The sequence below is a fragment of the Xenopus laevis genome, chromosome 4L, assembly GCF_017654675.1.
Source record: "Xenopus laevis strain J_2021 chromosome 4L, Xenopus_laevis_v10.1, whole genome shotgun sequence".
Lineage (NCBI taxonomy): Eukaryota > Metazoa > Chordata > Amphibia > Anura > Pipidae > Xenopus > Xenopus laevis.
The window spans coordinates 5,030,639-5,045,159 of record NC_054377.1 but is presented as its reverse complement, the minus strand read 5'-3'; the positions used below and the strand labels follow the sequence as shown (position 1 = coordinate 5,045,159).

Here is a 14,521-nt window from a genome sequence, read left to right as displayed (position 1 = left end):
TGATAGTATGAAAAATAGCGCAAATTTTTTTGGGGGCACCCTCCTTCCCCCAATATGGCACCTCCCTCCTCACATATGTATAAATACAAATATACAGAGAAGCATACTGTACTGTCTAAGGGAATCAATATGGCACCTCCTCCTCCCATATGTATAAATACAAATATACAGAGAAGGAATGTATATTAAAAATGAAAACCAATTGCAAATTGTCTCAGAATATCCATCTCTACATCATACTAACAGTTAATTTAAAGTTGAACAACCGCTATAAATCTGATGGGACTTGTTGGACGTAACTACGCTAATTCACTAACGTGCGCATTTTACTGAACGTTGCCTCTTGCGCCAGACCAGGTGAGGTTCAATACAATAGATAGGAATTTGTCCAAAAAGATTTAAACAATTTTCGAAGTCCCAAAAAACGCTTGCGTCTTTTACTTTTTTAAGGGTGATAGTATGAAAAATAGCGCAAATTTTTTTGGGGGCACCCTCCTTCCCCCAATATGGCACCTCCCTCCTCACATATGTATAAATACAAATATACAGAGAAGGAATGTTCTGGGCACACAATAAGCTATACCCTCATACTGTACTGTCTAAGGGAATCAATATGGCACCTCCTCCCATATGTATAAATACAAATATACAGAGAAGGAATGTTCTGGGCACACAATAAGCTATACCGTCATACTGTACTGTCTAAGGGAATCAATATGGCACCTCCTCCTCCCATATGTATAAATACAAATATACAGAGAAGGAATGTTCTGGGCACACAATAAGCTATACCCTCATACTGTACTGTCTAAGGGAATCAATATGGCACCTCCTCCTCCCATATGTATAAATAAAAATATACAGAGAAGGAATGTTCTGGGCACACAATAAGCTATACCCTCATACTGTACTGTCTAAGGGAATCAATATGGCACCTCCTCCTCCCATATGTATAAATACAAATATACAGAGAAGGAATGTTCTGGGCACACAATAAGCTATACCCTCATACTGTACTGTCTAAGGGAATCAATATGGTACCTCCTCCCATATGTATAAATACAAATATACAGAGAAGGAATGTTCTGGGCACACAATAAGCTATACCCTCATACTGTACTGTCTAAGGGAATCAATATGGCACCTCCTCCTCCCATATGTATAAATACAAATATACAGAGAAGGAATGTTCTGGGCACACAATAAGCTATACCCTCATACTGTACTGTCTAAGGGAATCAATATGGCACCTCCCTCCTCCCATATGTATAAATGCAAATATACAGAGAAGGAATGTTCTGGGCACACAATAAGCTATACCCTCATACTGTACTGTCTAAGGGAATCAATATGGCACCTCCCTCCTCCCATATGTATAAATACAAATATACAGAGAAGGAATGTTCTGGGCACACAATAAGCTGTACCCTCATACTGTACTGTCTAAGGGAATCAATATGGCACCTCCTCCCATATGTATAAATACAAATATACAGAGAAGGAATGTTCTGGGCACACAATAAGCTATACCCTCATACTGTACTGTCTAAGGGAATCAATATGGCACCTCCTCCTCCCATATGTATAAATACAAATATACAGAGAAGGAATGTTCTGGGCACACAATAAGCTATACCCTCATACTGTACTGTCTAAGGGAATCAATATGGCACCTCCTCCTCCCATATGTATAAATACAAATATACAGAGAAGGAATGTATATTAAAAATGAAAACCAATTGCAAATTGTCTCAGAATATCCATCTCTACATCATACTAACAGTTAATTTAAAGTTGAACAACCGCTATAAATCTGATGGGACTTGTTGGGAAGTCGCGTATCTCCTTTGGACTGGGGCAACCTGGGTAAAATGCCACAATAATACCACGTCAAGGCCAAGTAAAACAATTTGCTGCAGTTAGACGTTGGTTTCAGGCATAAGTAAAAATGGGCCGTGCCTTTTGCCCTTTAAATGAATTGTACAATATAAAAATAAAAACTGGGTAATTAGTCTGTGCATAATAAAAAATGCATCAAATATAGTTAGTTATGCAAAAATGTAATGCATAAAGGCTGGAGGGACTGGATGTGTAACATAATAGCCAGAACACTACTTCCTGCTTTTCAGCTCTCTTGCTTTCCACTGATTGGTTACCAGGCAATAACCAATCAGTGACTTGAGGGGAGGTCACATGGGACATTGCCATTGAATATGAGCTGAATGCTGTGGGTCAGTTGCAAACTCACTGAACAGTTATGTCCCATGTGGGCTCTATAGAGTTAGAGAGCTGAAAAGCAGGAAGTAGTGTTCTGGCTATTATGTTACACATCCAGTCACTCCAGCCTTTATACATTACATTTTTGCCTAATTAACTATATTAGATACATTGTTTATTTTGCACAGTCTATCTATTTACCCAGTTTTTATTTAAAACAGAACTGTACCTTTAAACATATTTTGGACATTTTGGGTTAGAGGAACGGCTGAATTCATATATTTTCCGGGGTCACCGTGACTTACCTGATTGGAGTTTGCTGCTTTATCAGAAAGGCTGGTATTCCGGCTCATACCTGCGTCGTTTGGCGCTGATCCGAGATTTATAGTAAATGAGAGCGAGCGATGGCAGATAACGGTGATAAAACCCGAGGCATCAGCTCACTCGCCCGAGCCCATTAGATCTTTCATCTCTCTCTATCTAAGAATTTAGCAGTAAATATTCTCCCAGTGACGCACATCAGGCGCTTCTTCCCTGGTGTTGGTACCACTCGGATCTGTTTGTGTGACCCACCTTCAGTCTCCTGGATACGGCCGCCCCACAAACACAGCGTACGGCTCTGTATAAGCTCCTACTCCCTCTTTATTCTGCCCGAAACAGGAGTTTTAAAATCATATATTTACTTTTAATATTTGCCCCTGTCAGACTTTAAGGGGTGGTTCACCTTTAAGTTCACTTTTAGTATGTTATAGAATGGGCAATTCTAGGAAACTTTATTTATTTTTTACAGTTTACAGGGATGCACTGAATCCACTATTTGGGATTCGGCCGAATCCCCGGTGAAAGATTCGGCCGAATCCGAGTCCTAAAGGTGGCCATACACCTTGAGGTGGGCAATATCGGGCTGATCCGATCGCGGACCCTAGGGCCCAACGATCGGATCCTAACGGTGGCTTTACGGGCGGTCGGATCGCAGGACCACATCAACGAACAGATGCGCCCGCGATCCAACGGGATTTTTAGTCCCATCCGATCGAGATCTGGCCGACTTTCGCCGGGGGGCCCCATACACGGGCCAATAAACTGCCGACTCGGTCTGTCGCCAGCTTTTATCGGCCCGTGTATGGCCACCTTAATTTAGGGGCAGGAAAGGAAAAAGTGGAAAAAATTCCACATGATTTCCCTTCCCGCCCCTAATTTACATATGCAAATTAGGATTCAGATTCAGTTCTGCCAGGCATAAGGATAAGTCCGAATCCTGCTAAAAAAGGCTGAATCCCGAACCGAATCCTGGATTCGGTGCATCCCTACTTTCCAATGGGGGTCACTGACCCCATCTAAAAAACAAATACTCTGTAAGGCTACAAATATATTGTTACTGCTACTTTTTATTCCTCATCTTTCTATTCAGGTCTCTCCTATTCATATTCCAGTCTCTTATTTAAATCATTTCAAGTTTGCTAGTAGGGATGCACCAAATCCACTTTTTTGGATTCGGCCGAACCTCCGAATCCTTTGTGAAAGATTCGGCCGAATCCCGAATCCGAACCCTAATATGCATATGCAAATCAGTGAGGGGAGGGAAAAAGCGTGCCGCGCACAAACGGTTAAAACATTTTTTCACTTCCTTGTTTTGTGATGAAAAGTCACATGATTTTAAGGATTCGGATTCAGTTCGGCCAGGCACACGGATTCGGCCGAATCCGAATTCTGCTAAAAAATGGCCGAATAACGAACCGAATCCTGGATTCGGTGCATTCCTAGTTGCTAGGGTAATTTACACCCTAGCAATCAGATGGCTGAAATTACAAACTGGAGAGCTGCTGAATAAAAAGCTAAATAAATCAAAAACCACAAATAATACAAAATGAAAACCAATTGCACATCTATCTTTACATCAGACTAACAGTTCATTGAAAGGTGAACATCCCCTTTAACTGTGTTTAATGATTCTTTTCAAGCCTCCTGTCAATCTCAAAACTTTTTGTTGTTAGGATGGGTGACCCTAGCAACTAGCATCACTAAAGGGAAGCCCACTGGGGGTCCTTTAAATGGGTATGTGGTTGCTAGGGTCACCAACGCTATTTTTTTTAGATTTTGGTGACACTGTCCCTTTTAGAACAGTGTAGTTACCCTTTGGCTGACGTGACCAACTGTCAGTTGAAGAGGAAAAAAATGCACAGGCAGGGTTAGCATGAAAAATAAAAACAAATTCTTCTCGGTGTCATATTTTCACCCCTTCTCGGCCCACAAACCGTCGTCGGAGTCTTTGTTTCCAGCTCCTTCACTCAATAGGACACTTCATCTGTCTTGTGTTCAACTGCCAGAAGGACAGGACTTGGCCCTCGGCTCTTCCTTACAGCCAGCTCTAATTAGGTGCTGATCACATTCTGCTCTGCGCAATTTGATATAATAGGAACCACTTGGAATGAACGGCAGCTTTCACTGCTCACTGAATTATCGGCCGACGTGATTGGTGACATGAGAACAAATTATTCTGCCGTTCATTTATCTGTACTTGTAGGGCCAAATTCCATCTCTCATATTTGTGTAAATCTGTCTATAAAAACCTAAATAGTCCCTGTGTTCCCATTAAACATATACTATATATATATATATATATATATATATATATATATATATATATATATATATATATATATATATATATATATATATATATAGTGAATAAAGTACCCCCTCTTGTAAAATATAAGGATATTATAAGTTACTGAGGAATTTCATGACCATATAAAAACACGAGGTCATGGAACTCCGAGGTGACTTCTAATATCCTCATAATTTGCAACTGGGGGTACTTTATTTATTATAATACACACAATTTAGTGAGTCATGTGACAGAAATGACATCAGAACTCACTGTTTATAACTGATGACATCAGAACTCACCATTTATAAGGATATAATTTACAAGATATTTATGGCTTTTGTTTATTATATATATATATATATATATATATATATATATATATATATATATATATATATATATATATATATATATTTAAAGGAGTTGCCATATTGATTCCCTTAGACAGTACAGTATGAGGGTATAGCTTATTGTGTGCCCAGAACATTCCTTCTCTGTATATTTGTATTTATACATATGGGAGGAGGTGCCATATTGATTCCCTTAGACAGTACAGTATGAGGGTATAGCTTATTGTGTGCCCAGAACATTCCTTCTCTGTATATTTGTATTTATACATATGGGAGGAGGAGGTGCCATATTGATTCCCTTAGACAGTACAGTATGAGGGTATAGCTTATTGTGTGCCCAGAACATTCCTTCTCTGTATATTTGTATTTATACATATGGGAGGAGGAGGAGGTGCCATATTGATTCCCTTAGACAGTACAGTATGAGGGTATAGCTTATTGTGTGCCCAGAACATTCCTTCTCTGTATATTTGTATTTATACATATGGGAGAAGGAGGTGCCATATTGATTCCCTTAGACAGTACAGTATGAGGGTATAGCTTATTGTGTGCCCAGAACATTCCTTCTCTGTATATTTGTATTTATACATATGGGAGGAGGAGGTGCCATATTGATTCCCTTAGACAGTACAGTATGAGGGTATAGCTTATTGTGTGCCCAGAACATTCCTTCTCTGTATATTTGTATTTATACATATGGGAGGAGGTGCCATATTGATTCCCTTAGACAGTACAGTATGAGGGTATAGCTTATTGTGTGCCCAGAACATTCCTTCTCTGTATATTTGTATTTATACATATGGGAGGAGGGAGGTGCCATATTAATTCCCTTACACAGTACAGTATGAGGGTATAGCTTATTGTGTGCCCAGAACATTCCTTCTCTGTATATTTGTATTTATACATATGGGAGGAGGAGGTGCCATATTGATTCCCTTAGACAGTACAGTATGAGGGTATAGCTTATTGTGTGCCCAGAACATTCCTTCTCTGTATATTTGTATTTATACATATGGGAGGAGGAGGTGCCATATTGATTCCCTTAGACAGTACAGTATGAGGGTATAGCTTATTGTGTGCCCAGAACATTCCTTCTCTGTATATTTGTATTTATACATATGGGAGGAGGAAGATGCCATATTGATTCCCTTAGACAGTACAGTATGAGGGTATAGCTTATTGTGTATATGAGCATATTCAATAACAAATAACTGTTTTCCCTTTGCTACTCAGTCCTGTGATTGGCTGCGCCGTGGGCCCCACACTCAGACAGCGAATAGACGGGTCAATAAAATGCCGGTCTGTTTTAAATAAACATTCTGCAGCAAATTCCATCCATATGGGGGGCCGGAGGGAGCACAGCGCGCGGTTTCTTGACCTAAACGTGTTGTGTTGTGTATTTTGCACAACAGAAAAAAAATGTCTGGAACCAGGACCCATAAAAGGGAAATAAAAGGAAAATGAACAGGGAACAAGCCATTGGAATGCTCTCCCCTGACATTTAGGGAATGCTGTCCTCTTTCCCAAAATATTCCCCCCTATACATGTGCTTCTCATAATCACCACTTACACCTGATGCTCCGCTGGTCTAGTGAGTAATAACATGCACAACAATCCCTTACAGCTTTGTATTGTCCTCAGTCGTACAGGCACAATTCAGCAGGAACAGCCCCTAAGTTGGCTCATAGTCTGTACAGAGAGATCCCATAAAACTATAGCAGCATAGGTATTCCCTGTACTAAGCACAATTCAGCAGGAACAGCCCCTAAGTTGGCTCATAGTCTGTACAGAGAGATCCCATAAAACTATAGCAGCATAGGTATTCCCTGTACTAAACACAATTCAGCAGGAACAGCCCCCTAAGTTTGGTCATAGTCTGTACAGAGAGATCCCATAAAACTATGGCAGCATAGGTATTCCCCTGTAATAAGCACAATTCAGCAGGAACAGCCCCTAAGTTTGCTCATAGTCTGTACAGAGAGATCCCATAAAACTATGGCAGCATAGGTATTCCCTGTACTAAGCACAATTCAGCAGGAACAGCCCCTAAGTTTGCTCATAGTCTGTACAGAGAGATCCCATAAAACTATGGCAGCATAGGTATTCCTCTGTACTAAGCACAATTCAGCAGGAACAGTCCCTAAGTTTGCTCATAGTCTGTACAGAGAGATCCCATAAAACTATGGCAGCATAGGTATTCCCCTGTACTAAGCACAATTCAGCAGGAACAGCCCCTAAGTTTGCTCATAGTCTGTACAGAGAGATCCCATAAAACTATGGCAGCATAGGTATTCCCTGTACTAAGCACAATTCAGCAGGAACAGCCAGCAGTAGACTTTTTACCATGTAAAACTAGATTTGGCTGGCTGCAATGGAGTCATATTGATTTGTGTGTGAGCCATTGGTTGTCTCATTGACCTGTAACCTTGGATTTAGGAAGAAGTTAAATATTGGGATGTCGTGTATGTGGCTCATACTCTCATGTTTGTTCATTGCTTAGTAGAAAAGTCCCCACTCAGCAAGGCCACGTGTACTGTACTGTGTATGTGACCTCTGGGCAAGTCAATGGGGATAAATAGAGTCAGATCTACTCTGCAGATAATGGCGTAGTACAGTGGGGCTGATGGGAGGGGGGCTATAGGAAGTAAATAAATACAGGGTGCGGCTGCTAAAGAATGATTGTGTCTCTTTAAAGGAGAACTAAAGCCAAACTAAAGAATTAGGTAGAAATGTTGTACATGATGTTTTGTGCTTCTGTACCAGCCCAAGGCAACTACAGCCCTTTAGCAGTAAAGATCTGTGTCTCCAAAGATGCCCCAGTAGCTCCCCATCTTCTTTTCTGCTGATTCACTGCACATGTTCTGTGCTGCTGTCACTTACTGAGCTTAGGGACCCACTCACAATATACAGTACACATAGAATAGAAATGTCACAATATAAGGCTGATTAGTAATTAATACACATAATTACTACATGGCAGCACAGAAACCAGTGCAATTAGCATCAGAATTGAATTATCAGCAAACCTGTAGCATCAGCTTATATTACAGCCAGGGAAGCTCATTTTCTGCTGGATAATTAGTGACGAGCCCTAAGCTTAGCTTCTCAACAGCCAATCAGAGCCCACTGAGCATGTGAGTGTCACAGACACTTTCCAAGATGGTGACCCCCTGTGACAAGTGTGAAGTCCTGGATCATTGCTGCTATTGACAAGCTCAAACTTTAGCCTCGTGCAATAAGTTCACTATATAAAGTAGGACATTTTTAGACATATTCAATTTTAGGGTTTAGTTCTCCTTTAAATGCCATTCGTATTAATGAGCCCCTATATCAAGTGCTGAGTGATTGGAGAATTAGCAGCAGTCAGTGAGTGACAGATGTTTGGGCTGGAGCTGCTCAGGGTACAAAGTTTTATGAGTCTGGGCTTGTGCCTCACCACAGTGTGAACTCCAATATCAGCCGAATAAAGGGAAAAATATCATCAGAACTTCCAAACCTGCTTCCAACACTCCTGTTTATTGAATATTTTACCCTAATGTATTAAACAGCAGGTGGACTCCCCAGCCAGAAGCAGATATAGAAAAGAACTCACTCCTGCTACATTGTTTCATGAGTCGGAACCATGCAACCAAAAACGATATATTTACAATAATGACATTTACAACTTCATAACCAGGGAAAGTTCTGTACTATTCAGTTCCAAATGCTCTGAAATTAAAGGCAAAGTTAAGCCTGAACTGTAACTCTCACCTCCCCAAGCAGATTAAAGGGCAACTTAAACTTTTAACTGTCCCAGGCGCTAGTAATTACACCTGCATGCCTCCCTTATCGTTGTTTGGCACAATATTTTAATTTCATTTTTTTCCCCCAAAATCAGATTTTGCCATTAAAGGGGCGGTTCACCTTTAAGTAAGTTTTTAGTATGTTATAGAATGGCCAATTCTAAGCAGCTTTTCCATTGGTTTTCATTATTTATTATTTAATAGTTTTACAATGCTTTTCAGCTTTCAAATGGGAGTCACTGACCCCATCTAAAAAGCCAATGCTCTGTAAGGCTACAAATTGCAACTTTTTATTCCTCCTCTTTCTATTCAGGCTTCTCCTATTCATATTCCAGTTTTTTATTCAAATCAATGCATGGTTGCTAGGGGAATTTGCACCCTAGCAACCAGATGGCTGAAATTGCAAACTGGAGAGCTGCTGAATAAAAAGCTAAATAACTCAAAAACCTTAAATAATAAAAATGAAAACCAGTTGCAAATAGTCTCAGAATATTACTCCCCTTTAAATTAACTTTTAGTATTTTATAGAATGGCTAATGCTAAGCAACTTTTTTTTTTTTTATAGTATTTTTAATAATTTGCCTTCTTTTGACTTTTTCCAGCTTTTTTTTAGATGGAGTCTCAGAATATCCCTCTCTACAGCATGTTAAAGGTTAATTTAAAGGTGTACCACCCCTGTAATGCTGCTGTAACAAGTGCACGCACAGTAGCACTTAAGTCACGTGGCCACCAACATTATTGTGACTCCTAAACTGTGCGCTGATGCGAGACAGACGTTTATGTTATGGGTGCAGGGCGAAGGCGAAATGAATTAGCTGGGAGAAGCGGCATGGGCCTTGGATTGGGAGAGGAACAGCTACATCCACGTGTCTCCTTGCAGAAATAAAACAGAAAACCCCAGTTATTTCGCTGACTTTCTTTAATTTTAAAGGCAAACCAAGCCACCACTATTTTAAAAAAATAAATAAATAAAAGTGTCTAGGGCTGCTATACGGCTTCCTGCATACATCAGCCTGTCCAGTCCTTGGATTGGCTGATTGGAATGAATCGGCAGTCATGTGACTCTATATTCTGCATGGATGAATTAGCATTTAAACCTGTATTGATTCTAGGGATGCACCGAATCCACTATTTGGAATTCGGCCAAATCCCTGAATCCTTTGTGAAAGATTCCGAACCCTAATTTGCATATGTAAATTAGGGGTAGGAAAGGAAAAAGTGGAAAAAATTCTTCTTTTATGATGAAAAGTCATGTGATTTCCCTACCCGCCCCTAATTTACATATGCAAATTAGGATTCGGATTCAGTTCAGCCAGGCACAAGGATTCGACCGAATCCTGCTGAAAAAGGCCGAATCCCAAACCGAATCCTGGATTTGGTGAATCCCTAATTGATTCAAGTATGTACATACATGGTATTTATCTGACGTCCTAGAGCTATTTTTGGGTACGTACCAGGACTTTATGTAACTGACACATTAAGGGGCAGATTTATCAAGGATTCGGTTCGGGATTCGGCCAGGATTTTTTCAGCAGGATTCAGATTCAGTCGAATCTTTGTGCCTGGCCAAACCGAATCCTAATCCTAATTTGCATATGTAAATTAGGGGTGGGTAGGGAAATCACATGACATCATCACAAAATAAATTTTTTTTCCACTTTTTCCTTTCCTACCCCTAATTTACATATGCAAGTTAGGGATTCGGTTCGGTATTCGGCCGAATTCCAAATAGTGGATTCGGTGCATCCCTAACTATGACTTCGACTCAAAGTAAAATAGTTCGAATATTTGACCATTCGATAATCGAAGTACTGTCTCTTTAAAAAAACATCAATTTCAATACTTCACCAATATAAACCTGCCGAAGTGCTATGTTAGCCTATAGGGACCTTCTAGAGCATTTTTCTAAGTTTTTGGAAGTCGAATTAAAATCATTCGGTCGATCGCTGAAATCCTTCGAATCGTTCGATTTTACTTCGACCGCAGGATACCCAAATTCGATGAAAGAAACGTTGTCTTCGATATTCGAAGTCGGAGTATTCCAATTCGATGGTCGAATTTCGAAGTATTTTTAACTTTGAAATTCGACCCTTGATATATCTGCCCCTAAGCCTTTGTTTGCTCGTGGCAGTGCGTTGGGGTCACATGTGCCCCCAATTATTCCCAATAACGGCCAGTATCCTCTTTCCTTATTTAGCCGTGACATGTATATGTTTATGTGGCATGTGCAATCCTTGTGCTGCTCACCTGGCAAAATAAATGACCAAAGATTTGGAAATACAGTTGCGGCTTCTTAAAGGGCCAGTAGTGGCAATAAAATAATACTGCTCTATGCACAATTAAACTAAACCATGTTCCCCCCCTATTCAGTGTAAATGGCAGTAGCTTTGTAATGAAACTGAGCTGATTCCGTGTATTCTCACAAGCCGTGAGGTTAAAGACGTGTTAACCACGGGGAGATCACAACTGGCAGCCACATTAAAGGCAAAGCTCATCGTGTCTCACAGCTGCTGGTGGTTTTGCACCTACACTCAGAGGAAGGAACTGGGAAAGTAACTCATTAATAAACCCTAGAATTAGACTGACGACGCAGAAGATTATATGTTTTAAACCCAAATACAAACTCTTCATTTCTAGGATGGAGGCGGCAGTTTAAACCCTGATTTTTGACTCATAAAGAAGGAATTTAAATGTAGGTCTTTGTCTAAACAGATGAATTCAAAGTCTTCCCCTTTTATTTTAGGCTCTGAAGGATTCGGCAAAATAATCCAGAGGTTTCCTATGACAGATTGGAGCGACACTCCCTTCCCCCAAGGAATAGAACTGGTACGTGTAATATGTACAACTGCCCCAAAAAACACATGATTGGGACTGTATGGGTTAAATATGTGATAGAGAGAGAGAGAGAGAGGTGTTGAGAAAACATCGCTCTCCGCCTCTCCCTCCTTCTCGCTATCATCTCTCTATAGATCTCTGAGACTCCATCTTTATCTACCATTTATCATCTATCTATCTATTATCTGTCTGTCTGTCGGTCTATCTACCATTATCTCTCTCTTTCTATACATCTATCTATCTATTATCTATCTATCATCTTTCTGTCTGTGTCTGTCTCTCTGTCTCTCTCTCTTTCTATTATCTGTCTCTATCTCTCTTTCTCTCTCTCTCTTATCTGTCTCTATCTCTCTCTCTCTCTGTCTGTCTCTCTCTCTCATCTATCTATCAATCTCTCTCTCTCATCTATATCTCTATCTATCTATCTATCTATCTATCTATCTATCTATCTATCTATCTATCTATCATCTTTCTGTCTATCTGTCTATCTGTCTATCTGTCTATCTGTCTGTGTCTGTCTGTCTGTCTCTCTGTCTCTCTTTCTCTCTCTCTCTATTATCTGTCTCTATCTCTCTCTCTCTCTTTCTATTATCTGTCTCTATCTCTCTCTCTCTCTTTCTATTATCTGTCTCTATCTCTCTCTCTCTCTCTATTATCTGTCTCTATCTCTCTCTCTCTCTGTCTGTCTCTCTCATCTATCTCTCTCTCTCTCTCTCTCTCTCTCTCTCTCTCATCTATATCTATCTATCTATCTATCTATCTATCTATCTATCTATCTATCTATCTATCTATCTATCTATCATCTATCTATCTATCTATCTATCTATCTATCTATCTATCATCTTTCTGTCTATCTGTCTGTCTGTGTCTGTCTGTCTGTCTCTCTTTCTCTCTCTCTCTCTCTTTCTATTATCTGTCTCTCTCTCTCTCTCTGTCTGTCTCTCTCTCATCTATCTATCAATCTCTCTCTCTCTCTCTCTCTCTCATCTATATCTATCTATCTATCTATCTATCTATCTATCTATCTATCTATCTATCTATCTATCTATCTATCTATCTATCTATCTATCTTAGATAAGAATGTTATACTAGTAGAAGTGAATTTCCCTTAGCTGAGATTTCACACATAAGTGTTTTCCTGCTTGTTGAAACCTTCATGTGCAACACTGAGATCTTCTCTGTATTTCCATGTGCAACACTGTATTTCCCACTGAGCTGCCCTTCTGTCATTTTTTTGGCTCATTCCAAACCCTACAGTAGGCTGGCGAATACATTATATGGTCAGAAGTATCTGGGCACATTGTTGACCAAAAGTATTTTGACTCCACTCGCTAAATTAATTGGAACTCCGACTGTGAGCCTGATCCCCAACATCAGTGCCCAACCTCACTAATGTTCTTGTGGCTGAATGGAAACAACTCCCAGCAACAACTCCCAGCAACAATGTCCCAACATCTAGTGATAACCTTCCCAGAAGAGATGGGGCAGTTATAGCATCAAAGGGGGGCAATCCAACTGAACCCCTGTGGGATGAATTGGAACCCGACTGTGAGCCTGATCCCCAACATCAGTGCCCAACCTCACTAATGCTCTTGTGACTGAATGGAAACAACTCCCAGCAACAATGTCCCAACATCTTGTGATAACCTTCCCAGAAGAGTAGGAGCAGTTATAACATCAAAGTGGGGCAACCCAACTGAACCCTTGTATGATGAATTGGAACCCCGGCTGTGAGTCTGATCCCCAACATCTGTGCCCAACCTCACTAATGTTCTTGCGGCTGAATGGAAGCAACTCCCAGCAACAACTCCCAGCAACAGTTTTCCAACATCTAATGGGAACCTTCCCATAGAAGGAGAGAACACGTATGTTGTAAATAGAAGAAATAAATATGATAAAAATGCTAATGTTTTGGCTTCCATTGCCGATGCATCTCAACTAGACGGCTTCTGAAAATAAGAGGGTTCTTCCCATAAACGATTGCTTAATTGAATCCGCATGCGCCGTCTGGGACACCTTTCCCTAAGTTTACATTGTGCCGGAGGAATGCTTGCCAAGCTCGAGGCTTCGGAGTTAGAGCAACTACATGGGAATTACTGGGGCACGAGAATGAACCAGTCATTGTTGTCAGTGACCCAGTTTGAACTACAAATCCCAACACTGACCTTAGGCTAGGGCCACTTAAGTTGTTTGCATGAAAATGTTTAAATCTCTTATGGGTCAGAAATAGGGTTGCCATCTTTTCTAGAAAAAAATACCGGCCTTCCTATGTTTTTACGGTTTTTCCCTATACTTAACATTGCATTCGTGCAACATTTTTACCGGCCAGTTGGAAACCCTAGTCGGAAAGCAACAAAGATTGGGAATATTCGGTTATATATGATGGCAGTGTCCCTTTAAGCCAATGCCCGATTGCACTCATTAGATCCACTTCTGCTTTATTTAATGTGAATAGAAGGAGGGCAGATGTAATAAGGCAGGTGCCAGTGCTTAAATGGTAGATCCTACTTTTCCATCATGTAATCCATTTTTTAATAGAAACCAGTTTTGGGATTATTGCCTTTGTTCCGTGTTGCTGGGAGACCAAACACAGAAATAATGGCAGCCGGGATATAATAGTCGGTGAGTCATTTTGCCTCCAGCTACAGTTGTCCGTGTGTCATGGGACACGTAGGATGTTGGAGGTTGACCTGCCTGGGGCGTCCCTCAGATTTGAGAAGGAGAGA

General features: G+C 40.4%; 1 protein-coding gene across 1 annotated transcript in view; it reads left to right on the top strand.

The window, feature by feature from the left end:
* sbf2.L (SET binding factor 2 L homeolog) overlaps positions 1–14,521 on the top strand; it is a 176,514-nt gene that overhangs the window by 20,526 nt on the left and 141,467 nt on the right. The window contains 1 exon segment of the mRNA NM_001091038.1: positions 11,704–11,786. Coding sequence (NP_001084507.1) covers positions 11,704–11,786 — 83 coding nt within the window.